At 38.5% G+C, this 18,121-nt stretch overlaps 2 protein-coding genes across 8 annotated transcripts in view; one reads left to right on the forward strand and one right to left on the reverse strand.

Moving 5' to 3' along the window:
- The window catches only part of LOC137249864 (calcium-binding protein P-like), a 51,077-nt gene extending 42,129 nt beyond the window's left edge, over window positions 1-8,948 (forward strand). Inside the window, exons 2-11 of one of the 7 annotated variants that reach the window (XM_067781847.1) lie at window positions 871-3,693; window positions 3,935-4,013; window positions 4,086-4,318; window positions 4,384-4,604; window positions 4,665-4,883; window positions 4,940-5,281; window positions 5,335-5,709; window positions 5,783-6,019; window positions 6,075-6,208; window positions 7,281-8,948. In XM_067781847.1, coding sequence (XP_067637948.1) covers window positions 3,610-3,693; window positions 3,935-4,013; window positions 4,086-4,318; window positions 4,384-4,431 — 444 coding nt within the window. In that variant the 5' untranslated portion in view covers window positions 871-3,609 and the 3' untranslated portion in view covers window positions 4,432-4,604; window positions 4,665-4,883; window positions 4,940-5,281; ... (2 more) ...; window positions 6,075-6,208; window positions 7,281-8,948. Of the gene's footprint in view, window positions 1-870; window positions 3,694-3,934; window positions 4,319-4,383; window positions 4,605-4,664; window positions 4,884-4,939; window positions 5,282-5,334; window positions 5,710-5,782; window positions 6,020-6,074; window positions 6,209-7,280 lie in introns of all 7 variants that reach the window. The other 6 variants (XM_067781848.1, XM_067781849.1, XM_067781850.1 and 3 more) reach the window with 6 other exon arrangements.
- A 65-nt stretch (window positions 8,949-9,013) lies between these two features.
- The window catches only part of crn (pre-mRNA splicing factor crn), a 136,655-nt gene continuing 127,547 nt past the window's right edge, over window positions 9,014-18,121 (reverse strand). Inside the window, exon 3 of the mRNA XM_067781844.1 lies at window positions 9,014-11,301. Within this exon, the coding sequence (XP_067637945.1) occupies window positions 10,193-11,301 (1,109 nt within the window). The 3' untranslated portion in view covers window positions 9,014-10,192. The remainder of the gene's footprint in view (window positions 11,302-18,121) is intronic.

Consider the following 18,121-nt stretch of genomic DNA (forward strand, 5'->3'; position numbering starts at 1 on the left):
CGCCTTCAAATGTAGATCCATAAGGATCGGCTGTTAAAGAAACAGGTTTCGCCACGGGTAGGTGCCGTTGACAATTGGGTTGGAGCTATATATTGCGCTGGAAACCAATTGAAAGGGTTGCGCTACAAAACCCCTTGAATCAATTTGGTATTTTAGTCGCCTCTTACGACAGACATAGCTACCGCGGGTATACTCTAAGCCCACTAACCTGCTGGAGCCATGAGAATCGTGAGTGCATTTTGGGTTTCGCAAGGCAAGTTCCGTCGTGCCTGGTGTTGTTGGGTGAGCGGCCAGGCAGCAGGGTACACATGCACCATTCAGGAGGATACCCTTGCTGAGCCCCGAAAATCTGGGAAAATTAGATGTACTGGTCAGATCCAACAAACGAGTATGTTCTGTACTGGCATATGATAAACTTGTAGACAACCAAACGTTTACTTTCCTGCCCAAAAGGGAAGTGGTGCTCGGCACTGCTGCTAAAGAAGAATAGACGTAGTCATATCAATTCGTTCCCGGGTTACTCGGGGAAAGCAGTTTTAGCAGTACTTTGCTTGTTTCAATTTGCACATACATTCAAAGAACTTCGCAAAATGGATTAAACAGTCATCTGCATTTATTCGTTTTTGTTTTTGTAGCAAGCCTAATTTACTATATGTCATCCCATCATCTATCAATTATCCCTTGTTATAATCTTCGGGTACCCCCGCCCTCGGAAGAGGCCTTGGCATGGTTCACTTGAATTTACTTTACAGGTCCTGATTCTGGTTATCTGAAATCTCCTTGAGTATCTTGTATTTATTAAACACTTTTCCGGTTATATTAAGAACTTTTTAGCTATCCTTACTGATATTCGTTTCTTTTTCATTCTAGGTAATTTGATTTGACGATGTGGGCATATCAATATTCCAGCTGTGGCTGTAAGAAGAACGTGCATTTGCTCAAACTACCAGAAACCTGCGACAACTATCCCTCGGCCACTCAAAAAAGCCTTCAAAGGATTTGCCTTACATTCTTGCGCTGGTACAATAAATATTGGTTTACGCTATTTTTATTTATTTACAATTATCTTGCCCTGCAATATTGCCATCTTGTTAAAACGATGTTATTCCGAAAAAATTGCACTGCAAAGCTTTCCGAAATAAAAAGAAAGTAACAAGTGGCTATACTGGCTACGTATTGGGTTTGACAGGCTCAGTGAATACGTAGTTACTACGTAAGAGGACAAACGCGAATACGTAGGAAGTTATAAAATACGAATTCTGGGTGAATGTGACGCAAACATTCACGGTGACATACATAATACGGGCCTTAGTTTCATTCACAATGGAAGTAACTTCAAAATGTAAATAACATAGAGCGAGAAGGAATGTCCAAAACACAATAGGTAAGAGCGAGAGAGCGAGTCACACGTACACTATTTTATCAATTATAATTTTCTGAACTACAAATAGAAATTCTGAGCTTGAATTTAAATTTTCTGAACTTGAATTGAAATTTTTGAACTTCAATTGTAACTTTCGAACCTTAATTGCAGCTTTCTGAACTAAAATAATAAAGGTATAGTATTAAAATTGGCGAATTACAAGTCAACTTACTCAAATTGTGAATTGCCTACTCGCGATTTGATGGTTTACTGCAACCAATAGTTCTGTTAGTTATTCTCTTTTGTTTTCTATAGCATTACTTAATTTATTTAAGTTTCCCTTAACTTTGTATGCATGCAATCGCATACTATAAAATTTGTATTTATGGCTCACCAACAAGACTGAAAAACTATTCCTTCCTTATGACTTATAGTTAATCAGGGCTGTCATGGAATCCAAGTCGGTTTTGCGTTTTGTTGGAATTACAAACCAATATCGATTTAAACTGGTGTCATAAAACCGTATTGGTTTTGCTCTTTTCGAATGTAAATAAAAGCGATGTTCTAATCAGCTGTTTTGCAGTGTTATCGGTGCATCGGCAATTTTGATGTAAATTTTTTTGGCAAAATTTTATAAAATAATTCTTTTGTGCATCTAAACAGAAATAAACAAATTGTTGGAAGAAGAAAGTTGCGAGAGGTCAAAAGGAAAATTTTGAGAGATCGCAGCAATCCATTTGAGTTGCCAGAGACAGCGTAATTTAAAATATTTCTTAATTTGGATTTCTAAATATTTATAGTGCATACTATCGCATAAAAAAGAGGCTTTCCGAATGGTATTGGACACCATTGAAGGACGCTTAACTCGCTCGAAAGTTCTGCCAGTGCTGCAACTAGCAGCTACGTGATGATTTTTAGCTGAAGGACCCTATCAAAGATCAGTTAGCAAGGATTCTAGCATGAGTGTAGGTAGAAGCACGGTGTTAACGATTTTGGATGATGTGCTTCGTGAAGCCCTTCGCAATAGCTAGATGTTTCTCCATAAATTCAATCCAAATACTGTTTTGCATTGAATTTTTATGCTTTCCCCTATTAAGAATTAAAATATATGTAAATTTACATTTAGTTTTATAAAGTAAACCTATATTTACTTACATTTTTAGAAAATACTCAACTACAAGAGAAAACAACTAGGAAAAAAAATAAATCCAACAGCATTTAACTGATTGGATTGTTTCCGATAGCAAAATCAATATTATCGGATTCTGTGACACCTAAAACCGACACTAATTCCAATTCAAACATTAAACCGATAACATTGGATTTCATGACACCAAAGTAATTTTTCTGTAGTTTTTAAATCCGATTCCGACAACAATTGGATTCCATGGCAGCCCTGAATAATTTACAACTATTATAAATAATCTAATATATTATAAAAATGTTGAATAAAAGATATGTTAATGGATTTGTATTACAGAAATGTTTTATTTATATAGCAATTTCAGATATAATCCAAGTAAAAAAACGGTCGTAATACTAGTCAAAAGGCGGTCATATTAAAGTAAAAATACTCGTATAGTTACAGGTATATAACTTAAAAAATGATTTCGATAATCTAATATCGTATATGTGTGAGCAGTATGGACAATTACATAAATACCCAGCAAAAATCTAGTGACTGAAAATGGCGACCAACAACAAAATATCCCACATTGTTCCACAATTGTTAGTATGACAGAATGAGATGGCCTAATTGAAATGTCCGATCCATATATGCTTGCCTTTTCTTACATGCAATGTACCCTCAAATACTTCACAAAAATTTTCTGCGAATCCGCCATTTGTTGTTTTCAGCTTGAAACTACAAGCGCAGCAACAGCAGAGTAATAAAAATTGATTTACAAATAATTTCGGATATAATAAAAACTAAATTTAAATTAAGTGTTGTGTGCGCTACGGTATTTAAAATAAATAAATGTAAGGCGCTATAACCTCCGAAGAGATCTAAGGCCGAGCTTCTCTTCCAATTTGCGTCGTGCTCCTCTTGATTTTCCCTACAAATTGGCCGGACGGGACCTACATGTTTTATGCCGACTCCGAACGGCATCTGCAAGGCAGATGAGTTTTCACTGAGAGCTTTTCATGGCAGAAATACACTCGGAGCGCTTGCCAGTCACTGCCGAGGGGCGACCCCGCTTAGAAAAAATTTCTTCTAATTGAAAAACCTTATTTCTAAAATTTTGATGTTGCTTTGGCCGGGAGTTGAACCCAGGGCGTACGGTGTGATAGGCGGAGCACGCTACCATCACACCACGATGGCCGCCACGGTATTTGCATTTTATATTAATAATACATTTATATTTTCCACAAAGGAACCAAAATCAAGCAAGTTTTAATGCGATATGGGAAAAGCCATTTTCTGGGAAATCTAACATTATTTTCCCATATCGCTACACAGCCATTCATTCATTTTCATTACTGGTGCTACAAAATCTGCATCGTTCAATCTGTTATATTGTAGGATTTGCTTTAATATAATTTGAATTAATAAAAAACTATTATTTACAGGATATCGAAAATTTGTCCCCATTATCGCCAGAGGTAATTTCGCGTCAGGCAACAATCAATATTGGCAGGATTGGACACGGTAAGTCCACTGTTGTGAAAGCTATTTCCGGAGTTCAAACGAAAAGCCATTTTTTATGCAATACCACGACAGCAGCAGCAACAACCTATCTGCTAATGCCACAACAGTCGGGCTATCCACCACAACCTGGTCCACCTGGTTGCCCTCTACAACCTCAACATCCAGGCTATCCTCTACAACAACCAAGTGCACCAGGTGGTTACATGGGTCAAATGATGCCACCAACACAACCTGGACAAGCGCCAATGCCCAGTCAACCACCCATGCCGGGTCAACCCCCAATACCCAGACGTCATGGTTATAATGTATGCTAATACAACTAATATAATTCAAATATTACTGATGATTATTTTTGTATTATTTTCTTTAGCAACCACCTGCACCTGGTACTGGTATATATCAACAGCCGCAACAGTAGCCCAACGCCGTTTAGATCCCGATCAGATGCCTAATCCGATAAGCGTTATCGTTGAAAATTAAAATAGCGCTGGTAGTGCTTTTATTACTAATGAACAGGGTTTATTACCACCATTGGTGGTCCACAAAATATGTGGTACAAGATCAGGGTAACTCCTCGCCACGTTACGTTAGGTATTGATATTCGAAATTAATTTTTTATTTGGCAATTACATTGATCTTTCTCGTTTGCAGGCCTTTTTTTATTGCATACCTGCAACAGCTGATTTATTAAAAACAACAGCTTTGTCCTTTACACTTACCATCTCACCAATGGCACGCACGGTTGAGGGTGAATTTGAGCCACCCATTGTAAATTTTGGTGAAATTGATCCAATCGTTGCAAGGCTAATATGCAATTTGTAGATGTTGGTCGTCGTTTCCAATGTCTAAAGCGTAAAGTAACAACAGATGGTAAAAAACTCTTTCACTTTTACTTGTGTTCATTAATCCATATTTTTTTTCAACAGTGCCAACTGAATATTTCCAGCATTTGGGCCACACCGGACAGCGTGTCGATAAATATGAACGTCCTGAACTTGTATTGGGTACATGAGTTTTTGTGTAAAAAATATTTGGGTACCGATAGCTCTCAAGGTAGAATCTCAACTCATATCCAACATCAATGCCTCGCATTCAATTGTGGACGCTGTACGCACTACATTGTGTTCACACAGTATGGCCAAACATATTGTTGATTCCAGTGGTAGGGCTACAATTTCAAATGATGGGGCAACCATTATGAAACTATTGGACATTGTGCATCCAGCCGTAAAACTGTAGTCGACATCGCCAAATCTCAAAGTGCTGAGGTAAGTTTTTTGTTATATTAGAATGTGTAGAATAAAAATGTTTCTCTTATCAGGTCGGCGATGGCACCACTTCAGTATTACTTTAAGCGTGCGAAATCTTAAAACAAGTTAAGCCATATGTTGAGGAAGGCGAGCATGCACGTATCATCATTAAAGCTATACGCAAAGCATTACAATTATGCATGACCAAAATATTACATGGCTGAACATGCCGAAGCGCCAATCAAAGGAACAACAACGTGCTTTATTGGAAAAATGCGCTGCCACCGCAATTTCCTCCAAAATTATTCATCAACAAAAAGATTTCTTTTCTAAAATGGTTGTGGACGCTGTACTTTTCTTTGGTGGATCCAACGTCATAAAAAAAATATAAAATGGCAATTTTAAATATAGAATTGGAATTCAAGGCTGAGCGTGACAATGCTGAAGTAAGTATTGATAATGTTCAAGAGTATCAGAAAATTGTTGATGCTGAATGGCGTATTCTGTACAATAAACTAGGCAAGTACGACGCCAATGTTGTGTTATCCAACTACCAATTGGTGATGTTGGTACACAGTATTTTGCAGATCGTGAAATGTTCTGTTAGTGTACCAGAAGAAGATTTGAAACGTACAATGAAAGCTAGTGGTGGTGCTGTTATGACTACAGCTAATGATATTAATTCAAGTGTTTTGAGTCAATGTGATTACTTTGAAGAACGTCAAGTTGGTGGTGAACATTTCAACATTTTCCAAGGTTTGATAGTTGGTTTGACATAAATTTTATTTTTTTAGTTTATAATTATTTAAAGGTTGCGTTAATGCTAGAACATGTACATTTATTTTACGCGGCAGTGCCGAACAATTTTTGGAAGAAACTGAGCTTCGTTACATGATGGTACAATGATTGTGCAGCGTACAATTAAACATGATTCTATTGTTGCTGGTAAGTCAAAATACAACTTGAAAAAAATGTCTAATCATAAATTGTTAAGTAATATTATGAAAACTAACTAACCAACTACGGAAGAAAAAACCATAAAATTTGTGTCAGTGAAATGATAATTATTGCTTTTGGTTGTTAGTTTTGAGGCATCGTCTTCGAGTGCCTTCTGGTGTTGTTGTTGCAGCAGTGCTTCGCCTCATCCAATAGGTCTGACCAATCACAAATTGTCATCAATGTCCTCCAACGGGAGTCCGAGGAAACTTGCTGTTTCAACAGGGGTGGTCCACAAAGAGAGGGGTGTTAGAGGAGTTGGTTCCACATTACAATTGAAGAGATGGTTGGTGTCATGTGGGGACACATTGCAAGCAGGGACATTTTGTATGTCGGGGTTGATTCTGGATAGGTAAGAGTTTAACCTGTTACAGTATCCAGATCGAAGTTGGACGAGAGTGACTCGCGGCTGTGTTCTCAGGTGCCGTATTTTCTCATAGTGCTTACGGGGGTGATTCCTTCCTGGGCGGTGTTGGCTCATCAAGCAGAAGTCTGTTGGGATGCCCAGGTTCCTGGGTATTCAACAGAAACTGTTCGGTTAGCATTTCATTTCTTTCACTTATTGGGAGTATTCTCGCCTCATTATGTAGATGGTGTTCTGGGGACATAAGGAGACAACCCGTGGCGGTTCTGAGGGCAGTATTTTGGCAGGCCTGTAGCTTCTTCCAGTGGGTAATCCTTAGGCTTGGCGACCATATGGTGTAGGAAACAATAGTGACTCCTTCTGGTGGTGAAGATAGCTATTGATATGTACAATTTAAACAGAAGTAGGGATATGACACCGGTTTGAATGTGAGTTTTTTTGAAGTTATTGCAAAAAGCGTTGGGGATTTTTAATATCTTTAAATGTACCTTTGTATATGTTTCTGAGAATGAAGAATGAGACCTATTCATACTCAATTTTCACCAGGATAATCCCGCTGAGACTTTGCTATACTTTAACATACAATACTTTACCCCTTTTTAGCACAACTATCATTTTTGATTTTATTAAATTTTAAAAATGTTTCTTCCTCTACAGTTCAGCATATCTTTTGCCAACACAGGTTGGCGAGGTGTTTGCGCAGAACCGCGCCTTCGCTACTTTATAATGAATGTCAATTCCCATCACTGGATATTGCGGCGCGCCTTTGACCAACAAGACGATGCCACGACACCTTTGAGTATTCTTCATCTGAATATTAATATGCAACGAATTTGTACAACAAACGAACAACACATACTGAAATAATCTTGGTTAAAAAGTATCTAAGAATCTAATAATTCTAAGTTTTTTCCTACGTTACTAATCTAAGCTTTTTATGCTCTAATTAAAATAATATTCAACAATCTCGTAAAGTTTGCAAAGAATTTTAAAGCAATTTAATTGCAACGAATTTTTAAATAATTTTTAACCAAAATTTATAAACTAGATGTATAACAAAAAAGTATTTTGAATATAAATATTTGTGATGAACTTAACTGAAATAATTCTAAGTTTTTTCCTACGCTACTATTCTAAGCTTTTTATGCTATAATTAAAATAATATTCAACAATCTTGTAAAGTTTGCAAAGATTTTTAAAGCAATTTAATTGTAACGAATTTGTCAATAATTTTTAACCAAAATTTATAAAAGAGATGTATAACAAAAAAATATTTTGAATATAATTGCTGATGAATTTAACTGACAGTACCAATACCATCAACTAAATGGTCCTTATAAATAATGTAATCACATAATTCAAAACAAAAAATTACTTTGAGTATCTACGTTTATTAATGCAAAATCACGAAGAAAGAAAAAAATTATTCCACTGAATGTATATATCGCATTTTAAACTAAAAAATGTGAAAACTTAAAAAAAAAAATTAAATCGGTATTTAAGTGTAAATCGATCCATGAAAGCATCGTAAAATAACTTATGTTTTTTTGATAGTTAATGTTATCGTTTAGCCTGGTTTTGTTAAGAATTTTGTTATTTTTGTGGCATAAATCAACATTCAACACAAAGCTTCTCTACTTTTTGGTTTAGGTTGCGATATGTAAAATTACATATTTTTGTACACAGTTCTAAAATGTAAAGGAAAAACATTTATATTTGTCTATTAATGAAATTATTAAAAAGATATTGTTATATTAATGATATAGAGAAGCGCCAACACGAATGCAAGGGTTTCAAACCTCTGTTAGGCAATTCACCATTTTAACTGTCTGAAAAAATGTTAAATTGTTCATTTCATGTCAAAAAATTTTGAAAGTTGCAATTGAAGTTCACAATTTTCAATAGAAGATCAGTAAATTATAATTGAAGCTCAGAAATTTCAAATGCAGTTCAGCAAATTACAACTGAAGTTCAGAAAATTACAATTTAAGTTCAATTATAATTTTCTGAGCTACAAATAGAAATTCTGAGCTTGAATTTAAATTTTCTGAACTTGAATGAAATTTTTTAACTTCATTTGTAACTTTCGAACCTCAATTGCAGCTTTCTGAACTAAAATAAGAAAGGTATTGTATTAAAATTGGCGAATTACAAGTCAACTTACTCAAATAGTTCTGTTAGTTCTTCTCTTTTGTTTTCTATATCATTAATTAATTAATTTAAGTTTCCCTTAACTTTGTATGCATACAATCGCATACAATAAAATTTGTATTTATGGCTCACTAACAAGAAAAACTATTCCTCCCTTAATACTTATAGTTAATAATTTACAACTATTATAAATAATCTATTATATTATAAAAATGTTGAATAAAAGAAATGTTAATGGATTTGAATTAAAGAAATGTTTTATTTATATAGCAGATAATCCAAGTAAAAAAACGGTCATAATAATAGTGAAAAGGCAGTCATATTAACGTAAAAATTATCGTAAAGTTACAGGTATATAACTTAAAAAATGACTGCCATAACGTGAATGTAAGAACCGTACAGCACTATAGTTTGTTTACATTTCGATAACCTAATACCGCATATCTGTGAGCAGTATGGACAATCACATAAATAGGTACGACGGAATGGACTGGTCACAAAAGTTACCGATGCTCTGAAGAATGTTACTGAAGATTTTACGTGTTCCATCGTCACAGATAAAAGTCATTTTACTGGTCAATTTACGGGTACAGTTTTTGCTAGGCAGCTACGCAAATATGTATAGAAGGTATAGAAGGCAAAGGAGAATATGAAATGCAGAGAGAAGTAATCTAGCAACTAATCGAGAAGGCTGTTCGCGAAGTCTGGACCCTGAGAGAAATACGAAAATAGACCACTGAGTGCTATTAAAGCGTCGCAGTCCAAGTTATGAGGAATCAGTTTGATTTTAACACGTTTTAAGTGAAGTACGCGAATAATTTCAATTGTCAAGAGCATTTTTATATACTGAATAATGGAGAATTTACATTTATTTTATATATTTATATAATTTTCGCTAAAATTCTGCCCTCCTAAAAAAGAATGTGGGTATCTACATTCTAATTGAAACTGATATATTGAAGTTTACCTGTTACAAATGCTGTTTTTGTAAATGTAATGCCTTTATAAATGGCTGATCATCGAAAAAAAAAATGCAGATACATTCTTTATTAGAATGGCAGAATTGGTGTCAGAAGAGCAATTGTTGAATGAATTCCATAGTTTCATAATTCGAACTTCCAGAGATAATTTGGGTGGGAGAGGTAGAGAGAGTAAGAGTGGAAATGGAATGAGGAATGATAGTGGGAGTGGATATGAGAGGAGTGGAAATAAATGCAATACAGAAAGGACAGGAATAACAAAGAGAAATGAAGAAAAAGTCGTAAAGTTGTAGTATATTCGATGGCATAGAGAGTGATAGAGGGAAGGGAACAAGGTCTGCTGGGTACGCCAGTTATTTATAAGAAATTTATACAGATATATCTATAATATACGTGAGCATTTGAAGCTGTATTTCCTATTAGCTATTTAGATTAAAATTATTGATTTACAGTTGTATCTATTATCGGGCTCGGGGGTCTAAGTTGTGCTGCATTGATGGCATCATCTTTCTCTGTTGGCGTTGGATCTATGTTTCCACATTCCTTCTGTTTTTTCCACATTTTAGCTGCAGCTAATAGTTTCAGATTAGGACGTGCCATCTCATCTTCGGGAAAGATATAATCAAATACTTCTTCCCAACCTTCCTCCACACCACTTTCGGAAACAATCTTTTGCCGTTTCTTCACGCGACGAGGCATCTTTTCCATTACCTTCCTCAAGGAATGACTATCCCCGGAGGCTCGTTCAAAGTCACGCCATGCCTCTAATAATAAAACGCGGGATTCTTTATCGCTAGCTGTACGCAATGTATCATTAGCACGCTCATAAACACGCCGCGATAATCTTATGTTCATTTCCGGATCATCTTCGGCTGTTTCAGCATCCTGATGAGTTAATTCAAATTTGGCATAGGATATCCATACTTTAACATGATATGTACGTTCCAAAAGACGTTCGTAAAGTTGACGTGCCAACTCAGTCTCGCCCTGTGATACCTCAAAATCAATATAAGCTTTCCATAATAATTCTGGCATATCGAGTCGTGGCTGTTGCACTGCTAACTCAAGAACTGCACGTGCTCGATCCGTGTCGCCTAGTAAATTTTCCAACTCTGCAAATTTCATCCACGTAACACAATTTTCTGGACCAAACTCAAGAAATTTTTCATAAAGTAATCGACAACGATCAAATTCACGCAATTGTATTTCCAACTCAATATAACCGCGGAAAAGCTTATCACGTGGGCACATACCAATGGCCATTCCCAAAGTTTTACGCGCCTTCTGTAATTCTTTGCAACGAATTTCAAATTGTGCATACATTATCCAAATTTTGCTAAATGTAAACTTTTTATGAGGTATAAGCTCAAGACAAGTTTTGTAAATTTGACGTGTGCGCTCTAGGTCATCAGTTTCTAGTTCTTCAAAGAGAGCATAATTTATCCATAGATAAATATAACGTCGCCAATAATTTTTCTCATTGGCGGGAGGTACGTTGGAGATAGCGCGCTCATAAGTTTCACGTATGACATCGACATCATCTTCACCTGCATTTATAGAAAGCATAATATATTAGGGCACTGGAAATTACCTACAAAATGTGTCTGCTTGGACAGCGGGGTGCACCGATTTCCAATATAAAATACAAACGTTTTAAATCTTTTCAAAATACATATCTAGAACGTAGCGGTATTTAATGGTATATTCTTGGTCAAAGATGGAGTTTTTTAAATTTTTTCAGCATTAAATGGTTTACAAGGGTAGGGAGACTCACTTTGCCTTGCAAACGGTGCATGGATTGCACGGATTATAGTCACAACAACAAAATACACCCTAAAAGTTTTATGCAATCCGTACAATTTATAGTATGTTCAAACTTATGTATATTTCCGTGCATCGAATTGTGGTAAAAGAAAATCAACCGTGCTTTGCTCACGATTTTATTATTTTATATGCCAATTTTTTTGGGCGTCTTATTGATGCATGTTATAATTTCGCAATGGGGTCCTTTCGTAGTCTTGCATATTTCGTTGTAGGATATAAACAATCCGTGCACCTTTCAAGACAAAGCGAATCTTCCTAGTGTTTCTTGAGAACGAATAAGATAAGTGCTTGGATTTTAGTAACGTTCGGGCGAAACCCAACATTATATACTCAACGTGAGGTCTCATACATATTATGCCCCTTAACCTTATGTCACCCCACCATCAAATAATTGTTTCGGCATCAGTCCTTGATACGTGTGCAAAGTTTCAAATGAATCAACCTTCTGGAAGTTGGTGAAAATTATGTTCATGGATACCGTTACATACATTTATACATATATACATTCAACCAAAGTTAAAAGGTAAAAATATGGTTATGGTCTTTTTCCCGAAATGGTCACATTGTCAAACGGAAATTTCCCAAATGCCCACATCACCCAAACTGGAAAAAGGAGCGGTAAAGATGGGTTTGATGGTGAATGAGGACAAAACGAAGTACCTGCTGTCATCGAGCAAAGAGTCAGCGCATATGCGCCTTGGCAACCACGCTACTGTTGGCAACCATAATTTAGAAATAGTAAAAGACTTCGTTTATTTGGGAACCAGCATCAACACTAGCAACAACATCAGCACTGAAATCCAGCGAAGAATCAATCTTGCCAATAAATGCTACTTTGGACTAGGTAGGCAATTGAAAAGTAAAGTCCTCTCTCGGCGAACGAAAATCATACTCTACAAGTCACTTATCGTACCCGTCCTGCTATATGGGGCAAAAGCATGGACCATGACAACAGCAGATGAAGCGGCTTTGGGAGTGTTCGAGAGACGCGATGCGATGGCGAGTACCGAAGAAGATTTAATGACGCAGACATCAACATAGTCCAGCGAATTAAAATGCACCGGTTGCGCTGGCTAGGCCATGTTATGCGAATGAAAGATGATGCTCCGGCCAAGAAAGTGTTTCTATCGGAACCCGCATATGGAAGCAGAGGTAGAGGGCGGCCCCCACTCCGTTGGAAGGACCAGGTGGAAAACGATTTAGACTCCCTTGGTGTGACCAATTGGCGCCGGTTGGCGGAGCGAAGGAGCGACTGGCGCGCCTTGTTGGACGGCCATAACCTTTTAGACGGTTAAGCGCCAATTAAGTAAGTCACTTCACCAAATTTTGAAGGGCCTTAAAGTCAATTGGCCCTATGGTGACTTTAAATGGCAAGTTTAACTCATGACCAATTCAAATGGCCATAAGGTAAATTGGCCTTATGACCCTTATGATGTGATTATTACTTAACTCACCATATGTCCGTTGACCTTATGTCACCACACCATTAAATTATTGAATTGTCATCGGTGCAAAGTTAACGTCTTTATTGAGTTACGGCAAAAAAAAACGATCTTCAATTAGTTTCCTTGTAGCTATAACAGCAAGATGTGCAAGGTTATGAAGTATGTCAAAAACAGATCGTCAAAAACTGGTAGGAAGTATAGGCCTGGGCTTATACTTAGATACATCACAATAAATTTCCGTTGCACAACCTGGTAATGGTACCAGTTTTAGCTGAAGTCCAGAATCAGTTGTTAAAGTAATTTTTGTATGTCTTCATTTGTTGTTTGAGCCTCGGAGAGTCGTGCATAACCTATGGTAGAAACTTCCTCTATCTTTGACATCGCATGTGCGATCCGAATGGCACACAAGAAATATAAACAATATTCGTGGTAAACGGACCGATACAATCCAATTGTCTGTATTGGTTGGCGAGGGGTTCCCATAATCCATTGACTTTTGGTTCCACTACTGCTCCAATGGCAAGATTTTATGCATCTGCTTTAAGTGCGAATTTTGGATGTCTAACTGGATAAGCGAAAAGGATGGTATTTGCAACCAAAAATTCTCATTGTAACGATTAAGACACTACCCGAGGGTTTTGAGGAGTGTTACTGATGTTGATGGTCCTTTGCCGGATATAGATCCGGTACGTTCCCGTAAGAAGCACCATTAAGGTCCAAGCCCGATTATCTCGGGTACGATTTAATATGACCACATTGAACGTTCTAGGCCATCTCGCCGTCTAGTTGCATGAGGGACTTGGGGTCGCCAGACCATCGGCTGTTAAGAAACAGGATTCGCCACGGTTAGGTGATTTTGGCAATTTGGTTGGAGAAGCTATAAATTGCGCTGGCAACCCTTTGAAACCGCTTCACCGCCCCTTGAATCATTAGGGTATTTTAGTCGCCTCATACGACAGACATACCTGCCGCTGGTATATTCTAAGCTCCCTTATCCGCTGGGGTAGGTTAAACCCTTCTTTTTAGCTTTAGTTGTTCATTGTATGAGTCGCTTGTCCTCTTGACTGAACCATTTGGGTATTCAGTAAGCAGGGCTTGATGTTGTGCTGCTTGAGGTAAAAAACGTCGATAAAGATTCAGCATACAAATTAACTGTCGCAATTCGGAAATTGATTGGGGCTTTGGAAAGTTGGCGACTGCTTGCGCTTTGCCTACCCTTTGTGTACTGCCTGTAGAGGAAATGTGATAACTGAGAAGGTCGATTTCTTGGGCGTCCATTTAACAAAACTGCACTAAGTTTTGATTTTGCGTCATAAATTAATACACTCGTCAAGTTTCACCACTTCATCAGTATTTGTTAATGCGTTGTCCCTTTTTTAATTTTTCGAAATTTTTGAAAGTGGCTAGGTTATAATTCGACCATTCCAATGTATCGTCGACGATGCTGTAAAAGCTGCTAACTCCATCCAACTAAAATTTCATAGTTAGGTTAGGTTAGGTTGAACTGGCCGGTCCATGAGGACGTCACATAGACTGATTGAGTCCGTAGTGTTACCAGAAGTTTGTTTTAACGACCAAACTGAAAACCCCTATCAAAAACCAGGACCTATGTTATAAAATAACTCCGTCCTCTTGGCAAATACTAGAAGCTTCCTAGGACTTAAGCCACTTGCTGCTTCTAGATCTGACAGCTGTATCACTCCTAATAGCTGGAGTCTTAGCCTGGCAAGTGCAGGGCATGAGCACAGAACGTGCTCGATCGTTTCCTCCTCCAACCCGCACTTCCTACATCTGCTATCACTAACCAGGCCTAATTTAAAGGCATGTGACGCCAGAAGACAATGTCCAGTCAGAATACCCGCCATGAGTCTACAGTTCTCTCTTTTTAATGATAGAAGCAACTTTGTTAGTCTAAGGTTGTAAGACCTACACATAATCTTCGACACTTTACAGCCCCGCGCTTCAACCCACGCCTTTCCCGCTTGGTCGATCATGTGCACCTCTCGCCTTCGCTTAATCTCGCCCAGTCTAATTGGGACGTCTACGGAGCAAGCTTCAAGGGATGCACCCTTTTTAGCTAGTTCGTCCGCTTTTTCATTCCCATCTATTCCCATATGCCCTGGGGCCCAATGTAGATGTATGCTTTTTTCTCTCCAGAGACTGCTTACACTCTGTCACGCATTTAGATGCTGTGCTATGCGAGATTATTGCCTTAATTGCTGCATGACTGCCAATATAAAAGGTTGCAGCTTAAGCTATTCTCTTCCAGGGTTTCTACTGTTTTGGTTACGGCTAATATTTCCGCTTGGAAAACGCTACACTAATCCGGCAGACTGTAGGATCTGCTTATTTCCGGATCAGCACAGTATACCGCAGACCCTACTCCTTCCACTACTTTGGAACCATCTGTGTACACATATATCGCCTCGTCCGCCATTTGCGCACCCTTGTGCCAACCGTCCACCTCTACTGCGGCCTTAAGATATCCCTCGAAGCGTAGATAGGGAATCAGGTAGTCTGTTCGTCTTGTGATTGATGACGCTATACTAGTATGGCCATATGGTCGGCGCTCAAGCTGCCCCGAGGCACCGAGCCTAGTTGCGGTTGTTAATGCTATGTTCTTTGCTACCAGGTCTACAGGTGGAATGTGCAGAATGGCATACAGTGCAGCCGTCGGGGTTGTTTTCAGGGCTCCCGTAATGCTAAGCATCGATAGTCTGCATACCCCCTCTAATTTTTTGAGGTATGTTGTTTTTGTGTGGCTTTCCACCAAACAAGAACTCCATAGTATATAATAGGGCTTACAATCGCTGTAAAAACCCAATGAGAAAGAGAGGGTGATAAGCTCCACGTAAACAGCAGCATTCTTTTACATGCATAGAGTGCCGTTGAGGCCTTCTTCATCCTCTCCTCCACGTTGAGCTTCCATGACAGCTTACTGTCTACGATGATTCCTAGATATTTTGTGCAAGGTTTCTCCTGTAAGGTCACCCCTCCTAACTTAGACCTGGTCCAATTTGGGGCCTTGTACCTCTTTGTAAACAAGACGCTATCCGTCTTCTCTGCATTGATTTTCAACCCGACATTAAATGCCCAGGTATGAATATCCCGAAGCACCCGATCCATCAAAGAACTAATCGTTGGAAGGCACTTTCCACTTATGAAAACTGCAACGTCATCTGCGTAAGCCGTAAGTTTTACGGGTCCCTCATCGAATCGCCTGAGCAGTTGGTTGATGACCAACGTCCACAGCAGAGGTGATAGCACCCCCTCCCTGCGGCGTGCCCCTGTCCACTGATTTCGTGGCCTCGTACAATCCCCATTGTGATGTAATCTTCCTGCAATTTAACATGCAACCGCTCCATCTGATTAAGGCGGGATGTACTTTAATGTAATTAAGACCATCCATAATCGCCCAGTTAGAAACATTACTGAAAGCCCCGGCAATGTCCAAGAAGACTCCTAGATCATACTCATATACTATATTTCAGGGATTTCTCTATGCTTATTACCACCCTATGCAATGCGGTGTCTACCGACTTGCCTTTGGTGTACGCATGCTGTGTTGTGGAGAGCAGCTTTTCATCTACGTTGGATTTTATGTACACATCTATCAGTCTTTGGTTTACACGTGACCGATCTTCCCCGCCTTTGGTAGGAAAGCTACACGAGCAGTTCTCCAAGAGTGCGGTACATGATTCAGCCTTATGCACCCATCGAATATTATTTTAAGCCATTCCACGACCGCCATACTTGAAACTTGTAGCATGGCCGGGAATATACCGTCCGGGCCCGGCCCGTTTTCACTGGCCATTCGATCTTGGTATCGGTCACCAACCCGGCACTACCCGCTCCGATGTCTGCTGGCTCTTCTAAACCTTCTCCCAATGGGAAATGTGTGTCGAGAAGCATCTGAAGGGATTCCTCACTATTACGTGACCATTCCCCTCAAGGGTTAGGAGGAGTTCGCTCGACGCCACTTTACTGTGTTTGAGGTTTATCTGTAGCACTCGCAGCACCATTGGGCTGTTTGACCCCCTCCAGCACCTTCGTCGTGACGTCGTCGTCCTTCCGTTGCCCTTTTGGTTTAGAGTATTCGAGGTCCCCTTCAGCCTCTCGTAACTGTTGTGTCGGGTGTTCCTCCGTGCGAGTCACAGCAACATTTGGCGGTTGGTCCTCTTCTAACACCTTCGTGGTGACGTCGGGGACCTCCACCTGTCTTTTTTCCCTTAGGCTTTTGAGGTCCTTTTCGGCTTCGCCCACCTCTAGCGTGTTAGGGGTTTTATCCTCGGGACTTCTTTTCCTCAGTCGAATGAAAATTTTGCCATTGCCAAAGGACATTTTGCCAAGCTGCGTGTAAAAAATATCCTCAGCCTGCTTGTTTATTTGGAAGATGTAGAACTGAGCTTCCTCGGTAGGCCGAGATACAGTAAGTACCTTCCACTCATGTGTCGGTATGTTCGGATTTCATAGTAGAACAAAAAAATTCAATTGCATAAAAACGTCGTTCTATATTCTACAATTAAAAATGTATTGAAATTTAATGAAGTTAGCAGCTTTTTTCATAATTTTGTTGCAGAATCGGACAATAAGCACATACTTTTTTTTACTAGAAGAAATCGTCGAATATATCTCAGTTTATGCTCAAGTTATGGTGTTAGTGAACTGAACTTTATTGAATTAAAATACAAATTTTCAAATAAAATACTTCAAGTTTGGCTTAAGCATATATGACACTATTTTATTTTTGCTTGGATTCCAAGCTAAAAAAAACTGACGAATTTTTATCGGAACTTCTAAACACAAAAACAATTTCTATCATGAAAAAGCGAGACCACGATTCCCCCAAAATTAATGAGTTTGACATGTTTTTGTTTATGTTTTACATTTTATTTTTATATTAACATTTTTATACTCCGTTGAGCAGAGCTCACAGAGTATATTAAGTTTGATTGGATAACGGTTGGTTGTACATATATAAAGGAATCGAAATAGATATAGACTTCCATATATCAAAATAATCAGGATCGAAAAAAAATTTGATTGAGCCATGTCCGTCCGTCCGTCCGTCCGTCCGTCCGTTAACACGATAACTTGA

This window comes from Eurosta solidaginis, chromosome 4 (assembly GCF_040869045.1).
Source record: "Eurosta solidaginis isolate ZX-2024a chromosome 4, ASM4086904v1, whole genome shotgun sequence".
Classification (NCBI taxonomy): domain Eukaryota; kingdom Metazoa; phylum Arthropoda; class Insecta; order Diptera; family Tephritidae; genus Eurosta; species Eurosta solidaginis.